At 44.6% G+C, this 19,714-nt stretch overlaps 1 protein-coding gene across 4 annotated transcripts in view; it reads left to right on the forward strand.

Moving 5' to 3' along the window:
* Positions 1-19,714, forward strand: part of SH3PXD2A (SH3 and PX domains 2A) — a 232,194-nt gene that overhangs the window by 103,072 nt on the left and 109,408 nt on the right. For all 4 annotated transcript variants that reach the window (XM_021399630.1, XM_021399629.1, XM_021399631.1 and 1 more), the window contains exon 5: positions 1,167-1,258. In XM_021399630.1, coding sequence (XP_021255305.1) covers positions 1,167-1,258 — 92 coding nt within the window. The remainder of the gene's footprint in view (positions 1-1,166; positions 1,259-19,714) is intronic.

Consider the following 19,714-nt stretch of genomic DNA (forward strand, 5'->3'; position numbering starts at 1 on the left):
CTCTTGCGTTGGTATAACCAGTTTGCCCTAATGCACCTTCATTTAGCTCTGCTGTAGTTCTTCATCCACCTCTCAAGATTGTTTGTCCTACTTCCAACTAGCAGATGAGCCAGGCAATCTCATTATGTGAAACAGGTTTACAGCACTTCTAAGAAGTTTGGTCTATATTTAACCCGTGGCCTATTTTCACCATAACTTAGCACAGGGGGAGGTTAACTCCACCTTCTTATCCTCTCCTACTGGTCACTTCTGCAGTGAACCTCGGAATCACGACACATGAAGCTGCTGTTTGTGGGCAGGGGACTGCATGTCTTCCTTGGGCACTCTCAGGCTCTGGAGCCTGGACAGCAAATTCACAGCATGATTCTGCCTTGTGTGCTTATCTCACCAGTTTCCAGTCCACTTCCATGTAGTGTGGTTCTTCCCAAATTATACTCGCTATTGCTGAGTGTGATGAATGCTGCGTATCTGTACCTTGCAGAGCACGTGGACATTGTTAGCCAGGGTGCACTGCAGTGAAGCTGCCTTTGTGCAGAAATAGCCTCTAGGCCTTATTTTTTCTTTTTTTTTTTTTGCAGGCAATTAATCAAATTCCTTTCCTATTAACTTAGGAACAAATTGTGTGCTTTTGTTTGTTTGTTTTCTAGCAAACTCTGCTGAAACAGAAAAATGTTGACAGTGCTAAACAGAAAGCTTTATGGGGAACATTAATCCATTGTATGAGCGGGTGTTGAGTCTGCAGATTTCCATTGCTTGCATTTGTATGCATTGACTTAAGAGCTTCTAAACCCTAGCCACATTGCCTTGAGGTACTGTGCAAACCTGTCACAGAGTCCCTGCCACAGAGTGCTTAATCTTTTCAGCGTAATGGTTTTGCTCACCTGGACCAAAGTCTGGTCTTGGACACATAGCAAAAAATGGCATTAGCCAATTCTAGATGCCATCACTTATCTATATTCTTCACTTCCTACTTGACATTTGCTGTCAAGTCATGCAATTCCCTTTCTTCTCAGGTAAGTAGCTGGGCCTGATGCTTTCCTTTTCTATTTCCTTCCCCCTGCCAAGACTGCTTTGCTGCTTCTTGCTTGGTAGTTTAGATACTAGAGGCCATGTTTTTAAGTTGGCTTTTCTAAGTGCTTGTCCCTCCCTCTTGATTCCCTTTGCAGGCACTGGTTCGACTTCCCCCTCACATTTCACAGTGCGATGAAGTCTTCAGGTTCTTTGAGGCTCGCCCAGAAGACCTCAACCCTCCAAAAGAGTAAGTGCTGCATGCATTTCCAGTTCTTTGTGTCTGGCTGGAAGGAAGCTGAAGGTCATTCACTTAAATGCTACTGTAGGTGTGGGAACAGATTTTGTAGCTTTCAAGCACTACCTTAGAAAATGCCAAGCAATTACAAACAACCACTTGGGTGTGTGGAGGACAGAGAAGTCAAGCAGCCCTCAAACTCATTTTTCAGCCATCTCCCGCCCACTTTTGCATTGTTTCTTACTGATGCTTGTAATGAGGGAACCTCCCCTTGCTTGTGAGTTTTACCTGATAATTATCACCAAGGACTCATTTAGTTGGCACAGCAGCAGGGGGAAATCCTCCCAGTAAGTACTCAGCTAATAATTACCAGCTGCTTCTTTAAATGTACTCCTGCCCACAGATATTTAGTTATCTGAAGGGATTGTGGTCCAGATCCAAAATTGTCTCTGGAGAGCCTATTCTTTCTAAGCAGGAAGCTAAGAAAAGGCTGGGAAAAGAGTTTCCATTGAACACAAAACAGAATCATAGCCTTTACCTTGGAATAGACAGGCTGATTCATGGTGATATTGTCACAGTTCAGAGAAAACTAATTTATCCAGGGAAAGCATTGGCAAAGGGTATTTACAAGCAACTGTGCTGCCTTGCATGATATTTCCTTTCCTCCTGTATAACAAGCAGGATATATTTTGTTGTGCTCCTCAGTAATATGTGTTGACTTGGTCCCATTGTGTTTTGTGCAGCTTTGTGGCAGGATTTGAAACCTGACTGCAGGCAGTGTTTCTGTAATTTGGTTTCACCAGTGTTAGCACTGCCCAGTAGTAATCTCAGAATCACGGAATTGTTAAGGTTGGAAAAGACATTTAAGATCATCTAGTCTAAACCCAACCCACCCCCACCATGCCCACTAATCACATCCCTCAGTGCCACATCTCCATGGTTCTTGAGCACTCCCAGGGGTGGTGACTCCACTGCCTCCCTGAGCAGCCTGTGCTAATACCTCACCACTCTTTCTCAGAAGAAATTTTTCCTAATGCACAACTTAAGGCCATCATCTCTCATCCTATTGCTGTTACCTGGGACAAGAGACCAACCCCTGCCTCTCTACAGCTTCCTATAAACTCACAAAATTGTTAAGGTTGGACAAGACCTCTAAGATCACCTAGTCCAATGGAAAATGGATATAAAGTTTGAGGGGGTTGCTTGCCACTTCGGTGCATGCAGGACCTGTAGATAGCAGAAAGCTTTGCATTGACTTCAGCTATCTTATGTTGGAACTGTAGTTGTGATGCTGGTATAGAGGAGAGGAGGTTCACAGCTTGATTTCCAAACTTTCTCTGTTGCGTCTTTGATCATATTGGCATTTGTACTGAAGCAAGTACTAGTGCAGCTGAGAGCAAAGTCTTTTTGTTTATGAAATGAGAAAAGGAGCAGCTTTAAAATGAAAAAGTCTGCAAAAAGAGCTGCTCTTTTTTTCTTTCTAGACAGATTTGCTTTGGAGAAATTTGTGGGGTGAGTAGAGAAAATGAAATTGCATGTTCATTGTTAAATGTGCTGCAAACTCAAAGTATTGTAGCAGGATATGTCTACACTCTGGGATCTACTGACCATCATGATTTCCATTTAAATCTGGTAAGAAGGTTTGCAAGGTTGTTTAATCCCACAACTTTTGTCTGATGCAAGGAGACACCCACATGTCCCAGACAGAAACAGACCCCAGAAGAGGAGTAGGATCTCCGGGGTTACAGGAGAGGTTGCCTGGAGGATACAAAAGGACCTGAGAAATCTTCATTTAATGCTGCTTAACACTCCTGCCTGCCTTCTGTATTGATACAGAGCCTATGGCATTAGGCCTGAGTAAAACAGAGTTAGGGCTGGACCTGGCAGGCAAGGTACTAGCCATTACAGCTTTCTCTCTCTCTTCCTTCCTACGTTTTGTTGAGGGCCTTCTGCTGAGCTCCCAGCCCAATGGCATTGAAGCGGTTTTCAAGTTAGCCATTTACACCCCCTAGGAAAAACAAAAAAGCCTGAATTTTCTCAGCCCAGGCTTTGCAACTTATTCCAACCTAGTAATAAGTGTGATTTATTTCCCTGGAAAATGTAGAGCAATAACCTGATTAAATCTCACTTCACTAATGTCTGCAAGACATTAATCTAGCTGGGTTTAAACAAATCCTACCTCGTCTTCTGTAAGCAAACAGATCTTAGGGAAGGTGTCTAAGGTTTCTGCTGGGAGCGCTTCACAAAAGATGTATTGTTGAAACTGAAGATTAATCTCTACAAAAAGATGATGTAAAAGCCAATGGAAACATCTTAGTGTTTTTCTTCTGTGGACTGAGGAGGGAGGGAGGAGGTGTGGGGCTCACTGGACCTCTGCGTAGGGTCCAGGAGAAGGACACCTCCGTGGAGATTCTCAGCCTCCGCACGAGGGAGTGCGGGCTGCCAGAGAAATCCCTGATTCGTTCCCTTGTTTTGGACTCTGCCAAGCCCCTCCAGAAGGAGCGAGCCAGCACTGCCTGAGCCCTGTGAAATCAGCCCTCCCTGGACCTCAGTCACAGCCCCATTATTTCTCTGGGGGTGGTAGGGGGTAGCCTGAGGGCAGCATCTAGGCTACCGGAATTATTTTCTCTTTATTCAGCTGCTTCTTTTAGCACTCAGTGCAGCAATTGTTCGTGCAGTGATGATGTAGCTTACACGTGGCACCCAACTGGCTGTGTTAAAGGAGAGCAAATGTCACCAAGTGAGGGATTCAGCCACCAAGGGATGGCAGAATGGAGTTGCTCGTGCTGCTTTCGTGTCTTCTTTCTGTGCACAGCAAGATGCACTTTAGTTTCAGGATCGCCTGCTCTGTCTTTCTGCAGAAGCTCAGCTTCGTAAGACAAAGCCTGACCTGGAGTTCAATTAGCTGACCTCCAGGAGTGAATCCCTCGCTGGCCCCTCATGCTCTCCTCTCCGGGCTGCGGCCGTTTGGCTTGTAGGCTGCTCCCTGCAGGGTCGTTTCCTACTACTGCTGTGCTCTGTGCTCTGGTCTACCATGGTGCTGAGCAGCACGCAATTCAGCTGTAATAAAAGATGGGGTTTTCCAACATGGTTATAATCTGGCCAGTTTGTTGGGTTGGATTTGCTGCTTAGGTTTTCTATTTCCTGTTTTGGTGATGGTCCAAGCTTTTGAGTTCTGTGACAATAGGCAGACGGTATTCCATTCAGCACCACTAAACCTCTTCCTTGTCCAGCAGCTTGCAGGGCAGAGCAGGAGAGGCATCACCAGAGAGCACGGCTGGGCTGTGCCTACAGCGGTGCTGCGGCTGGGCCAGGTAGCTCACAACAGCAAGGTTCCCTTTGTGCAACATGGGATGGACCTTCAGAGGACGCTAAATCCTCTGTGGCACAGTCTGGGAGCTCTCTTGGACCACTGGTGAAAACATGTCTTTTGTAAGAGAGCTACGGGAAAAGTTAATGGAAAGAAAGGAGAAAGGGCTTTTTTATTTTTCCAGTATTCTACATTAAAACGCCATGTCACTGAAAGCCATTTGTTTACTGTATGCTTCTGTTAATAATTACAATTACTAATAACTAAGCCAGAGGTGGATTAATTTCAGACTTCTACTGGGGATTTGGATTTGAGGCTAAGGTCAGGCCAGGGCTCACAGTCAACAAACAGAATCTCAGAAACCATTTCTTTAATTATTCTTTTTTTACAAAAAATAACAGAAATTCCCAAAGAGGAGTATTAATCAATTCGACATTGCATATGGTCTACTGCTTTTAGGGCATTTTTGCTGTTTGATTCAAAATATCACAGCCAGACTGGTCATATGAGTGTTCATTTTCCTTTCTGGTCTCACTCCAGTATCAAAAGCAGACTGAGATCCACCGACGCATTTCTGCAGTACTCTCCCTGCAGAAATTCAGGCAGGCTCAAATGAGATTTCTGTTCAAACCACCAATAATGACATTAACAACTGAGTTTAAAGCAGTGTTTATTATCTGAGAATATTTTACTGTAAGAGTCGTGATTTTCAAACAATGTGCAAATCCAGAAAAAATGGGGCACTTACTAAGTACACAACATAATATTCTGAGGGTTGATACAGAAAATGCACTTAATAATGACAGTTCCATTACTGAAGTACATAAATTTATTGTGTAGCTGTGGCTGTGTCCATCGTATGTCTATCGCATAAATCCTAGTGTCCCATTCCAGGTCCTGGATGCTAGGCAGTAACTGTGAATGCAAGTTGGATTCTCTCTTTGTTCTTCACCTGTTACAAACTTCTGGTAAGGAATCTGAAAAGAAGCTTCCAGAGTAGTACATTAATCAATTTTTAGTGTGTGAGTTCGGTAGTGCTAAAGCACAGTTCCCCTATAGACTTGTTTTCTATCCGTTGACTTGCCTGTGTTAAGTATGACTATTCCAGATTCCCAAATGATCTGCCCTGCTGTATCTATATTGATATTAAGATAATCATTTTTTCTTTTATTTCATCCATTTAGAATAGTGTTTCATGATATATTTGGGAGTGAAGTCTCTGAGCAGACGTGCTCTAAGGCTGCTGTTCTTTGTTTTGTGATTGATCTTTCTTACAGAGCTTACAGTAGAGTGAATTTTCCCATCATTTAGGAATGTAGTCAGCATGACAGTCAGTATTTCAATCCCTACTTGGTGGTGGTATTGGGATCTCTCGATGAATGCATTTTTTTAGGAAAATTCATTCCACTTGAGAGATGTGGAATGGAAGTTAATTTCCCTAAGAAATGCAAAATCAGCAAATGATGGAAGTTTTAGTTTCATATGATTCACCATCTGGGAAGTAAATCATAATACACAGAACATGAAAAAACAAAGGCATGTATCCGATGTTTATCTGAAAAAGTTGTCATGAAGATAAGATGGTTAACTTCCATTGTTCTGATGGGAAGAAGAGATTTATGTTTTCAAAAAATTGCTCACTCATCTTTGCTGAGATTTGGGTACGTGAGGATGTAACAACCTGTGAAGGATGTTCGCCAAGCACCTTGCTTGGCTGCCCCTCCCCAGTCATCTAGTGGCATGGGTTGCAGTGGGATTGAGCTGCCACAGGTCTCTGAGCATCTAGGTTCAGTAGAGCACCAAACATGCCTTTTTTAGAGGTGTATTTACTCTGAAATATTTATCCTCAGCACATAAATTTGTTGTGAAAATGTTTTTTTTAGGCTTCTGAGTCACAGAAGTGTTTCACAGCATGCTGCCCGTAGTGTGGGATTGCAGAAACCAGTGGCTGTGGTGAGTCTGGTGCCCCAGCAGCACCGCTGGGTCCCAGCAGTGCGGGGTCGTGCTCAGATGGTCTCCAGATACCCCGGTGTCTGCTGGCTTCCATCACTGCCTGCTGCCGGGGCCCTTGGGAATGTCTTGCTCAGAGATGGTTATCTTAAACAAAGCCAACGCACGGATGGAGTACTCTCTAGGTGTGGAAAAAAAAAAAGAAATAACACATGCACGACTCATTTTCTTCTTTAGTTTCACATGGGAATTTCCCCTTTTGTTCTCAACATATAAATGATTTGGGCTGCAATATCAAATGGAGGGTACTGAAACTCGCTGCTGGCTGCAGTGGCAATGGTACCAGCAAGTAGTGCAGCCTGCCTGAGAGATTTGAATCTTTTCGCTGCTTGGCCAAAAAAATACAAGAGAAATTTCATGTAGATAAATATCACCCAATCAACCTTGGGGAATACAGAGTGCATGTTAAATGAAATAGATTCAGCAACCACAAAAAAAAAAAACAACACCAAAAACCCAACAACAAAAAGATGTGGAAGAATGGCAGCTGGAACAGCATACAGTCTTGCTGTTACTGTACAGCAAGAGCTTGTATTCCTTGCCTTCAATATCATATTTGGACTTGTGCTTGCTTTGTAGATCTGTCTGTGAAAGGACACAGGGCAGAGATGAGCCAAGATATCTCAGTGCACTGCCACTTGGCACTGGCTGCCCAGCGCACAGAAATAGCTTTTGCATGGATTGGGTATGACCACACTGCAGGGTTTAAAAGTACTGTGCTGTCATGGGCACAGGATGGATTTAAAATAACCAGACTTATTCTGAATGCATCCGAATGTAACCGAAATCAGAGCGCTGCCAGCAGGCTTCTGCTTCACTGGTGCTGGGAACTGGCTTGCCTGGACTGAGAGCAGCATTAGTGTCAGAGTTAATAAAGGTTTACAAATCTGAGACAAGGCTTTTTCTTTCTCTGTAGAAAAGATTTGGGACTAAAGAGGTATTTTGAAAAGCTGACATTGCCTTTAGAAAAACTAAATGCCAGTGCTGTTGGCTTGAGGGCCTTTTTCCTGTCCGGTAATTTTTCCTCATATCCTAAAGGAACAATCACTGCTGAAAATTTGCCGATGCCTATTTTGTAGATTAGAAAGTAATAGTTCAGTTAATGCTTAAATTAACCCATAAAATTCCTTCTTCTCAGATAAATGAAGGTTAGTGGTTAATGGAGGGGATTTGGAAGTCTGCTCTTTTTTGCCTCATTTACTGATTTTGTGATATTGGAAAGGTCTCTCCCATCTCCCGGCTGTACCTGCATTATAACTGCTGATGTACAATTTCAGAAATTCGCTAAGAGGATTTGACTCTGGTTCAAAAAGAAAAAATGCCCTGTTCCTTTTGGAATATAATTCTAGAGATGGTCACCAAAAATATTTTGGTTTTAGACCATCAACTTTGGAAGAAACGTTGTTTCCAAAACCTCTCAGGAAGGCCCGTTCTGCTGGTACTTCTATGTTCAAACCAGTTTGGGAGGCAAAAGATCAAATTTATTCGTCTGGCAATGGGGAAGGAGGCAGGGTTGGAGCAGAACCAAGGTAACTGGATTCAGAAGTTATCATGTATGTGGTAGAGGAGCTGGGACACCTGTTATCCTTGAGCCCTTGCTTCTTGAGCCAGTGAAATAGGATCTAAAGCCTGTGTTTAGGTGCTGGTCGTGCTTGCTTTGATGCTCCAGAACAGGGGCAGCTCCTCAGCCTGAATTACCTATATGGATAAACACATTGGAAATATTTAGGTCCATGCAAGAGTCATCACAAGGAGCGAAGCATCTGGCCTTGCTGTGCCTGGTGGATGAACCTGAGACTGAGGAGAGGAAGAGGGATGGGAATTTCCTCATCTTATCTCCATTCCTTGCTCCCAGTGAGCCCCAGCCAGCAGGTTAATTGCAGCACTGGCTGCCTGTCACCACTGACTCACTGCAGGAGGGATGGGCTGGGGATTGCTTTGCTCTAACACGACAGAGTGGAGTAGAGCCCATCTTATCCCCCATGTGTCACGTCTCTGAAAAACAAGAATAGGCAGCTCATGCTATAAATGTAATTATATAAAGGAGAAGAATCCAGCTTGTCATTGCCATGTCTATATTTAATATTGCTCAGCTATTGTTTAATGAAGATCTTTTTCCACACCAAGGAGGAGAGTGCTGGGGACAGACGTGCTCAATGGGGATTTTGCTGCCAGGGTGATAAATTATCCCCTGTTGACGCCTGGGGTCAGATGGGACTTCTTGCTGCCCTGCGCTTCCTATTGTTGATTGCTGTGTAATTCTGGTGCTGCTTATCTGGAGGATCCCCTTATTTTCCATGCTGTTGCAGATGAGCGGCCTCCCTGGTTATGAAAAGAGTGTTTTTCTCTTGTACCCAAGCCTAGTGTAACTATATATGCAATTCTGAACTAGTTGGGGGCAAGGTAAGATGTCCCATTAAATTGGATAAGGTTTTATCATGCTGTGCATGCTATGCTGTATATAACAAGGAAGGGTGTTGCTTGAAGTGTGTTTTAATACAGGCCAGATGGATATGACATCTCAAATTTATTTAAGGTGGAGCATTTTAAGCAGAAGTGATGTTCTTTGGTAAACAGGACTTTAAACTCTGAGCATCTCCAGCACAGCCCTTGGCATCCAGCACTTGCCATTGGTCAGGAGGACAGGGCTTGGTGTCTCATGTCCACAGCATCCTGCATTCTGCTCTCAATGCTGTTGCTGGTTAAAACTTAGTTTGTAGCAAGCCTAGAAAGAAAAGATGTTTGTGGCAATAGGGAACCATCCCCTGGAGAGCTGCTCACATCCTAGATGATCTGTTTTGCCTTGTCCTTCTCTCAACTGAGGTAGTGGGGCTCTTTCTTTAGGACTGAGGTTGTATAAAAAACACCAGACCTCGAGTGGCTCTAGCTGTATGAGACACAATGATCTATTGGTAGATCCATTTCCACCCTTTCCATCTTTGTGACTGGTGTGCAGCTGACTGTCTTTCAAGCTGGCTGTGCCCATAAACACTAGCAGAGGATCAAATAACAACATGTTTTGACTCCAAACTCTGGAGTGACTTATCATGTTATCAAAGCTTTTGATTTAATTGAAATTTCACAGATAACCCTAGACCTGCTTTTAAGTGCAGACTCAAGAGCCAGTGGGAATTCACTTAAAGCCCTCCCCCCTCCCTTTTTAATGCTTGCATTTTTGTTTAGGAGGTTTATGGAAGGCATTTGCTACTGCTTATCTCCAGCTAGAGCAGTGTGTCTGGGTTCAAAGATACCCTTTGTGTTTGGGCCACCTTCTTTTTCCAGTTATACCAGAGTTTGATTGGAATGACCCTGTTGACAGTAATGGACTTTCTGAGATTTACACTGCTGTAAGGTTGCAGAATTTGTTGTGTTAGAAGTAGAATTATTCCCTTCTTTCCATTCACAGCTCTTAAAACAATTGGCCTAAGCTAGGAAAGCTGTTCGTTTAAACAGACCTCAGATGTATTCTGAACAGAGGATTGACTGTGGCTTTGCAATGCTTTAGTCTAATCTAATAAATGCTGGTTATTTGCTAGATTCTTGCAAGCTGTATTTGCTACCCAGCTCCAAGAAGTTTTAATAGCCACTCCAGTAATGCTGACTGCAATGCACTGTGGTGAACCTCAGAACATTGTATACGTCTGATTACATTTGCTTTCAATTACAGTCCTGTGGGCTTGAAAAAATCAGAGCAGTTCAGGCTCATTTGGGAACCATCACAAAAAATCACTGGTAACCTGAGATACCTAGTGCTTGAAAATACAGAAGAGGAAAACACTGAGGGGCAAAAAATATATATTTTGCTTTATGAGAAGAAACCCATTGCAACAACTGTGGGGTTAGGATGGCAGGGCTGAAAGGGCACCATATCTAACAGATAAAGCTTTTCCTTTCCCATCCAAGTGTGCAGAGAGTGAAGTGAGAGTGACTTATACCAGAAACAGAGTTTATCGGAGACTCGAACCGGTTACGGTTCAGCAGTGGATTAGCAATGTTGCCATCGTTTCTGCTCTTTTCCTAATGAGTAGGTCCTCACCAACATTGTCCTCTCTTGACTAGACTTGGTTGGAGCTGTAGAGTTTAGGAGGGTATTAAGATTAAATTTGTTTTTCATCAGAATACAAGATTATGTGGAGATGTCGATTATCCTCTAACTCTGGGTAGAAGTGGAGTTTTCATTAAAAAGTTTTACCAAGAACGAGTCTTTGGGTTGCATTTGAAGCATGGTCCCAAAATTTGGATAACTTTCATCATCTCTGCTGAGCAGCAGGATGGCTGTCGAGTGTACAGACTCCTTGGGGCGTTATGAATGTTTGCTAAATAAAAGAGCAGGGAGGGTTTCACAGGGAGACAGCCCTGGCACCAGGAGTGGCACAGTGAGATTCTCACCCCATGTGTGGAGAATGACTTCCTATACTCTGAATGGAGGAGCTTTTACTCTGTAGTGCGGACCAGTGCATGTTACCAGTGATCCACATTGCTTTCTATGGGACAGGACTTTTCACCAACGAATCTCCCAAATCTGGGTAAACGTGGGTAGTGGAACTGAGTGCTTTCCTTTCTGCGATCCCAATGATGAGTTTCTTCAAGTTGTGCATAACCTCTGCAATGCCTGTACCAGTAACCTAGGTGCTGAGGCATCCTGCTGAGCCTGGATCAATTCTTTCACCTTTGTGCACATCTTATAATGCAGCTAAAGGCCATGGGCAGGTAGGAAAAGCTGCAAAATTCATTTACATCCCTGCAAACAGCTTTAAACTCTTCCAGCAAGAGGTCAGGAGAAAAGTATCCTATTGTTAGCCGGGTTGCCTCAATGCACAAAGCCAGGCTCTGTTGGACAGGCACTAACAATGTTAGTAATGCTGGTGATGCAGCAGTGTCATCCCCTGGGGGAGGAGGAACCCTGGCCGAGCTGCTCCCCAGCTAACGGGTTCCTCTGCTGACAAATGATCTTCTGTTCATCTTCATTGTTATCGGGTTTGTGCTCATCTGTATCTGCCGTCTGTGTGCTGGGGAGGCGCTGGAGGTGAGCCGGGGCTTTGGGCAGAGCAGCAGATGGGGAGAAAGCCTCGAATGCCTTCGGTAAGGCGGTATGTTGGAGCGAGCAGCTGGAAAGAGTAGGAGTTCCACAGAGGAGAGGAGATAAAAGGACGCTTTCAGGCAGGAGAGAGGATTCCTGCCTTTTCCAGATGTAGCATTTGCATGTGGAGCAGGAGAGCTGCCAAAAGGCCAGGCTGATGAAGGATGCTTTGTGATGCTTCCAGCATATGAAAAATGCAATGCTTTGAAATGTAGGTGGGTTTGGGCTATTAGGCGAGGGATGAAACAAGCACCGTAAGATGAGTCCCTTTCCCCCTCTTCTTTTGGAAAGCTGCTCTCCAGTGTGTTATGCAATTCCTACCTTTTCTTCTTCCTTTTTAATCGACTTTCTCCTAAGGCATTTTTCGTACACCTGCCTCAGTCGTTCAGCATCCTCATAAATTAGAATTTTTTGGCCACGTATGCTTGCGACAAGTGTTTTTTATTTAATTTTTTTTGTTGACAGGCATATAAACTACTGAGCCCTGGTTTACTGCCCAATAAACCACGATCCCTGGCAGGGTAACTAATGTTTGTGAGAGAAGATTGCATTAATATCAGTGAGCAGAGAATTTCTGGCTTCAAAAAACAAATGTTGCTTTCTGACATGATCTTATCTGTCTTAATGTGCACTCAGAAAGACCTTATTTGCATTTCAGATATGTTCAATTCAGATGCACTCACGTGCTGGGGAACTGTAGAAATAGATGTGACTATCAGTTTAAGAGGGCATTTGCCCAAAACAAAGCATTTAACAGCCTGGGGCTGAAAGGGTCCTTTGCAGGTTCCTTGAATAAGTTGTGTGCTGCTTCTTCTAACACTTCTGTTTTGAAACACCAAAGCAAATTCCAGATTTTGAAAGAAGTAGGACAGGGCCCTACAGAGACATGTGTCAAAAACATTTCACCTCCAGAGTAATGCAGCTAGGTAAGATTAAGCTTTCTGGCAGCCTCATTCTCAGAGCAGCCCTGCTCCTCAGACATTTATGCATTTGGGTACTTTCTGCACAGTGAATAACTGTATTGAATTCAGCAGGAGTACACGTGCTCCCAAAGTTATTTGTGTGTTTGTGTATTCATCTGTCTGTTTGTTTGATGGGAATGAAAAATTCTGGAGAGGGCTGGGAAACAAAGGAGGTTCATTCATCAGTAACCCCCTCTGCAAGTAATGTTAGCTCTTCTCCCCTCTCTTGCCTGGAGGTTGACACACGTGTGAGTACCTGCACGTGGGCTTTGGGGCCAACACAACGAATTTAATTAGAATTAAGACACTAATTTTCACGTGATTAAGGTAGATGACACCTGTTCTTGGAGGTTCCTAAACGTGGCAGAACCAGCAAAGAGGCTCAACTGGCCTGAACTCTTACAGGATTTATATAGCAAACTATTTGTGCCCTGAACACTCTTCTATGAGAATTTGCTTTTAATAATATTTCCTAAAGAAAACCAAGAAGAGTCTGGAAAGCAGTTAGGTGTGTATCTCTATCTGTATCTTTGGGAGGACCTTTTAACCGCGTAAAATTAAAATTAAATTTAAATAATTTTTAATAAAATTAAAATTAAGGGAGCACCTATACCGTCTCTTTTGATCCTTTTCCATAAGAAAGCCATGCAGAGTTCCTTTCCTTGACTGCATTTGTTCAAGATGCCATCTGTACCATTTTCTCTGCGGCTCATTCGCTTTGGCTAGTGCTTGCTCATGTTCAAAGGGAACTCAGTGACCAAATAGCCATGCTTTTGGGGCATCAGAAGGAAAGATGAAGCAGCCTCTGCTGGGTTCAAGCGTTTCTGGAGGTTTTCAGGCAATGGGAAACCTGAATAATCTTTGCTTTGCATGTGCTTATCCCCTTTCTTTCTGTCTCAGTCTCCAGGATTCACATACTGGTATGGGGAAATGTCCCAGGGCTGCCCACTGGTTGCTGTGGGGTTTGGTAGGTCCCTCTCTGGTATAAAGGACTAGGTTGTCCTAAGTGGTGTAGTTTGTGTTGTAAGCAATTGACTTTTTCTCTCCTATTTTTCATACATAGATAAGTCTTTTATTTTGATGCCCTTTTTTGACTGTACTTTGTTCTTATCTCTTGCTTTGTTTCTGCTTTCTTTTGATCCCTGACTACATCAGCTTCTCTGCCTCGCACTGACATATCTTTTCTTGTGCCGTGTTTAACTGTCCCTCGGGTTTTTTTCATTCTCCTTACATCCCATGGATACTGTTTTCTTCTCTCTCAATGCATTCTGCCCTGCTTCTGCCAGCATTTCTACTCTCATTTCTGTTTCTTCCACCAGCAGTCTGTATGTTGGGTTTATTTGCTGCCTGATATCTTTCTTCCATCACTTTCTCTCTACCATATCCTTTCATCCCCAATCCCATATAACAGATAACAGGGGGATGAAAGGAGTGTCCTGGACACGGACAGATCCTGAGGCTGACTTGCAGAAGTTACCCAAGTGCAGGATTTGCTGCTAGGATAGACTACAGCCATGCCAAACCAGCCTGGGGCGGTAACAGATTCTGGGGCAAACCCAGTGCCATGCAGACATCATACTCAGGACACGATCTGCCTCATCTCCATTAGTGGCTCCAATAATTGGCCCATAGCAATACGGGCCAACTCGCTATTTCATCCCACTGCAGGCAACTCCTTCCAGGAGAAGTGATGGAAACCTAATTTGGGGGAAATAAAGTCATCAAGGTCCTCTGCTGCTTTGTAACTTGTAATTTCTGTAGAAGTTGTCTCTGCGGTCTGTCAAGCAGAAATTCGTCATATCTGGCCTGAAGTTGCTGGGTAATTAATCATCCATGGCGGGTAATGCGGGCTGGATTTTTGGTCTGCAGGCACGGATTGCTTTGAGCCAACCCGCCGCACCACTGAACCTTTTCTCTCTCCCCTACTTCTTCATTTTCCCATGACCTTAGGAAAAAAAAAAAAATCCGCACTTCACAGGTCTTTTTTTTTTTTTTAAATCACACTTTATGGAACACAGTTTTAATACTGTACAGTACGTGTTTAATGATGTCCATATGGGTTTGTGGGTACAGGAATTAAATACATAACGGTTCACGATGACATAACACGGAAATGCAACTCCCGCAGTGCTGGTGTGTAGGCTGTAAAGGGTTATTAATAAAAACGAAGGTTTTAAATAGAAAACAAGCTTAGCAGCACCGTTTTGGCCTTGGGCCCATCTCTGAGTGATGGAAAAAAAAGAGGCTGGAATATGTGGTCTTTCCTCAATACATGAAAATAAATACATTTTACCACAATCTCCTGGTAAGAGTTTCAGAGAGAAAGGTACAGGCCCGATGCGTGGCATCTCTCTTCAATCAGAGCATGAGCCTCAGGGAGGTCTGGGGGGGATATTTCAGCAGGGCGCAGAACACATCAAACAAACACTAAGGGGGAGATTGATGCCTTAGATCATTAAAACGGGGTAAGGCCACAATGTTTTGATTGGCAAAGGCTTTCAACAGTCGGACATTAGTGTTTCAGAAGAGCAAACCGCTCTGTTTGTGGGCGAGCCAGGAAAATAACAACTCACACAGTTCGGGGGAATGACCTCAAGGAAATCCCATCCCATCTTGTAACAAGAGTTGCCCCATCAGTAAGCCAAGGAAGTTGCATAATGCGCCTATTGATATTATAGATGAACAAAAGCAAGCTTACTCTTCCGTGTTCAGCCTTGTCCTATCTGTCCTATCATTTTTAGTCTTTAGAATAAATGAAATAGCAGTGGAGGACTTGCTGAGCATCCCTCTGAGGGTGCTGCCGTGTGTGAGACACCTCTCAATGTGCCTGCCTGGTCTGCGTGCTCCCAGCTGCTTCCCTTGGCTCCTCCTGCTGTCAGCTCACATCCTTTGGCTCCATAACTCACCCTTGAATCCCAGTACTGTCCCTGTGCACCCAGTGCTGTGCTGCTGTGCTCGCCATTCAACCCCATTACTCGGAACCAAGATCCTTGTCTAAAAATTATTAGAAGAACTGCTCCCTGCTCATGCTCTGGAGTGATTGCCGTGCTCTATTGCACAGAGTGTGCTTCTGCCCCATGCCCACATATTTTGGCTCACTTCAGACATACTTAAAGATTTTTAAAAATGATGTTATGTCTATTTTCTAAATTTCATCGTGCTGAAAGATGGCAGTTTTTTGTCTTCTGAAACCAGAGAGAGCTGGACTTTCCAAAAGTAGGTGTTGTGTCCCTTTAAATAGCACTAAACACATGGGAATGGGGTTATTTTTGTGCCTGGCTGCCTATAATCCGTCTTATTTTAGTCAAACCAAAATCTTCCCAGGGATTGTTCCAAAGAATAATACTGAAGAGAAAGTGTCGTGTGAATCGCGCAGCGGTGATATTGGCATTGCTACGGCATTGCCCTTCTGCCGAGCTTCTCACCACTGACCTTGAGGTACAGCCCGAGCACGGAGCAGCTTTCTTTATCTGACTGTGAAGTGCTGGCATTATTTTAGAACTGGGGAAACAGAAGTACGAAAGTGGTTTGTAAAGGTCACCAGCACTGGAACAGCAGCCAGGAGGCTGTGCTTTTAGCTTCACATTGTGACTCTCAGAGTACTTGCTCGGCCCATCAGCGCTCCAGCTGGTTGACCTGGTGATCCGCAGCTCCCTGGGTCTGGAGGAATGGATTGGTTTCCAAATCAGCTTTTTGAAAGTGCTGTATTTGAAGACAACGGGGCAAAGGGACGTTGAGAAATTAGGTTACAAGGGAACTGGGATTCAGGATGCTATGAAATGTCTCCTGATGAAAGCACTCATTCCTTGCTTGTGAGCATGTATATGAAGGGGGATCTTTAGCTCAAGACTCAACCTGTCTTCTTCCTACCCCAAACTGGGGCAAATTATCTCATCTAAAGTCACTCTCCTGCAATGAACAGCAGATAGCCATGCAGAAGAGATGCTAAGAACAGTCCACACTGCTGCGTACACCAGGATGTTATCTGGAGAGGGCTGTGTTCCTTAGTCCCCAATTCCTGCTTTCTGGCCAGTTTATTCCATCTGCAAATCTGTGTGCAGAGGCAGCCCTAGGTGTCTCATGATGCTCCCTGTGTTGGCTGCCTCCTCTGCCGTTGCTCTCAGTGTCCTTTGCGGCTGTGTTTGCTGGTGGCAGCTGTGCTGGAGATGCCCTCCAGATGCAGGCTTCCAGCTGTGAGGCTGTTGGCAGGGGGAAATGGGGCCATTTGAGTACTTGGGCAGCAAGTCACCTTCCCAAGCAGGTGGAAGAGGGATGCTTCACAAATGTGCTGATGTTGTTTTGCCCCTGCCTGTCCTGTGTTTCGCAGCCATAACTCTTGTGATGCCTGTTGGCTGCTGAGCTAACACAAGTACATCTGCCTCGGATAGGTCCTTTGCTGCCTGACTTCCCCCTCGTGCCAGTGGGTGAGAGAATGTGCCTGTGCATGTAGCCTTTGTCCTCAGCTGCAGGGCACTGCCCACCTCCCTGTGTGGCCGATGAGCACAAACAGCCTTCTTGTCTGCAATAACCAGCAAAGGGAGCAGCGCTTTGGAGCTGGTTCCTTAATAGCAAGGGCATCTTCACGTCCTCAGCCTCATGTAAGTAAATCTGTCATCACGCTTTGGTCTTCCTTTTGTATAACTTAATGTAGCAGCTCGTCTTAAACTTGTAAATACATTTTCTGGGAAGTTGTGTGTGGGAGGTGGGCAACTCCTTCCATCTATTGCCAGCTAATCCTTAATACTCTCCTTTATCATAACAAATGAAGCAGGTTTCTCAAAAGCAGTATCTTATGCTGTTCTTTTATCTCTTTCCTTTTGCTGTAAGGCTTAGGTTGTGCCCCAGCTGTGTTTTATTGTACAAGATACAGAGCCTGGACTCCTGGCTTCTGTCCTCAGCAAGGGATACTCACATTTGTGCTAACTTCTATGATTCTATGAATTCCTGCTCATGCAGAGTCCCTGTGAGCTGACAGAGAGTCTAAGTGTGCAAAATACTGTGTTTAGCCATAAATGTTATTGTATGTAGAAGAGCAGAAAATGAGTCAAAAAATACCCAAGATATCAGGAGATAAAAATTCTTTCAACTGTTTCACCGGAAATTAGGAGAGCTTTTACATTCCAACATTGCTGTCCCACTATCCCAAAATGCTTTGTGCAAATGACAGTTCAAGGTTTTTGGAGATTCTTGGGACAAAATGCTGTTGGTTTGTACCCCGTGGGATCCATCATCACTTCACACCTCTTCCCTTCTGCTGAGCCATCATCTCCTCTCCTCCAGCCTGGTAGGTGGCACAGTAGGTATTGCATCATCCCCGTGGAGGAACATTAGCATGGAATTTGGCAAAGCAAAGCCCTCTTTCTGCAGCAGGGCTCATCTTCCCTTTAATGGAAATTAAGTGTCTAAATCTTTTCATTTTTCCCTCTTTCTCAATTTTACTGTGTGTTCTGGGACGAAGTTTTGTCATGCTACATCAACTGCTCCTTGCCAAGACTTTCTTTATGGCCTTGATTTAAACTAATCCCACTCAGTAACAGTGGAAGGCCATGAGATTCCAGTGCTGGGGATGGGCTTTGGGGGCTGCTTATCTTTCTTAGGGGATTACTGAACATTGATGTGTGCTTGTGTGTGTTGTGTATATGTCTTGTGCTTACACAAAACTTCAGGATGTGATTCTGGTGGGTCATGCTGGCAGGTATCCAAACCCCGTAAATCTGGTCACTGCGCTTTTCCAAATGTTTATTGTGCTGTTTAAGCTTTTATGGGCACTTGTGTGTATTACATATGGTCTGAATAAATGTAACGCAGTATTACTGTGCTTAGTTGAGATGCAGAAGAGCTTCCAAGGGGATCATTAGAACTGGGGCAGCCATCGCTGTGTTTGGAGATGAGTTTCTTGGTTCAGCTTTCTGGGGCTGGTGGCTTCAGTCCTCTTTGGTTGGCTGTTCAGTGCCACTTGATATGAGGTCACAGGAGTGGAATTGAGAAGCAGCCCCAGCCACCTTGCTTTGAGGGCCATTCACGGCCCTGTCAGCATGTAGGGAGCAGGCGTGCTGCTGGGAGAGTGCCATGGACGTACGCCTCGGTGTCCTTGCTCTCTCTTGTCCCAGATGGCCCGAGGAAAGAAACTTCAGGGAAAGCCAGCCAGGCTGTGGCTGGTGCTAACAGCTGTAAAAGCAGCCAGGCCAAGACCTTGGGACCTTCAGGGAACTTCCTGCAGTTCAGCCGTTGACCTTCCTTTGCTTGGCCAGACATCCTCTTCCTCCTGTATCTCCTAGCACCGTCACTTCACTTTTTACCACCAATCACTCTCACCCCAAAGAATACAGCCTTACTGCTGCGCTCGCTGCCAGCACTGAGTTTGTTCCGTTTGGGCATTGTGCTCCCTCTTCCCTGCCACATCTGGATACTCAGACAGTGAGTTTCGGGGCAGAAACAATCAGTTTTGAGTTTCTGTCACAGACAGGCAGGCCCCAGTTGGGTTGGTCATTAGGCCCGTTGTAACATTTAGCATCGATAATTGCTTTCTGCTGGGGGCATGCTTAAATAGCAGAGGCTTCATGGAGACAAAGGAGAGGGAAAGAGGAGGCAGAAGGAGATAGGGCCGGGAAGGAGAGGACAGTGCAGAAGCAGCAGGAATCTGACACTGCGAAGTCTGTGCTGGTCAGTGTTCGTTTCTTAGTTTGCTGCACACTCCAGACACTGCTAAGAATGAGCTTGTTTTTTATTGGGAATAGAATCTGAACATCCTCTCGTTATCAGCTCAAATGTTGCACCTGGGGGAAAACAGCTTAAAAAAGAAGGGAAGAAAATGTGCATTTACAACCAGAGCTGAATTGCTCATGGCTATAAAAATGGGTGCTTTTCCCTTCCTTCCCTGTTGCTTCAGGCTGAGGGTTAAACTGTGGGTTACTGCTGTGCTGAGATAGGAGTGAAACCTGTTACTGCATTTAGAGAATTCCCCTGCTTGGAGCCCAGTGCTGGATGCTGCACATGTAAAGAAGGCATGACAGCACCTACTGCAACCCTTCTGGGTATGGAGGTGTTTGAGTTTGAGTTTGAGGCCCTGCTCCCCAGGAGCACAGGGAAATTGAAAGATACTGCAG

Source organism: Numida meleagris, chromosome 5 (assembly GCF_002078875.1).
Source record: "Numida meleagris isolate 19003 breed g44 Domestic line chromosome 5, NumMel1.0, whole genome shotgun sequence".
Taxonomy (NCBI): domain Eukaryota; kingdom Metazoa; phylum Chordata; class Aves; order Galliformes; family Numididae; genus Numida; species Numida meleagris.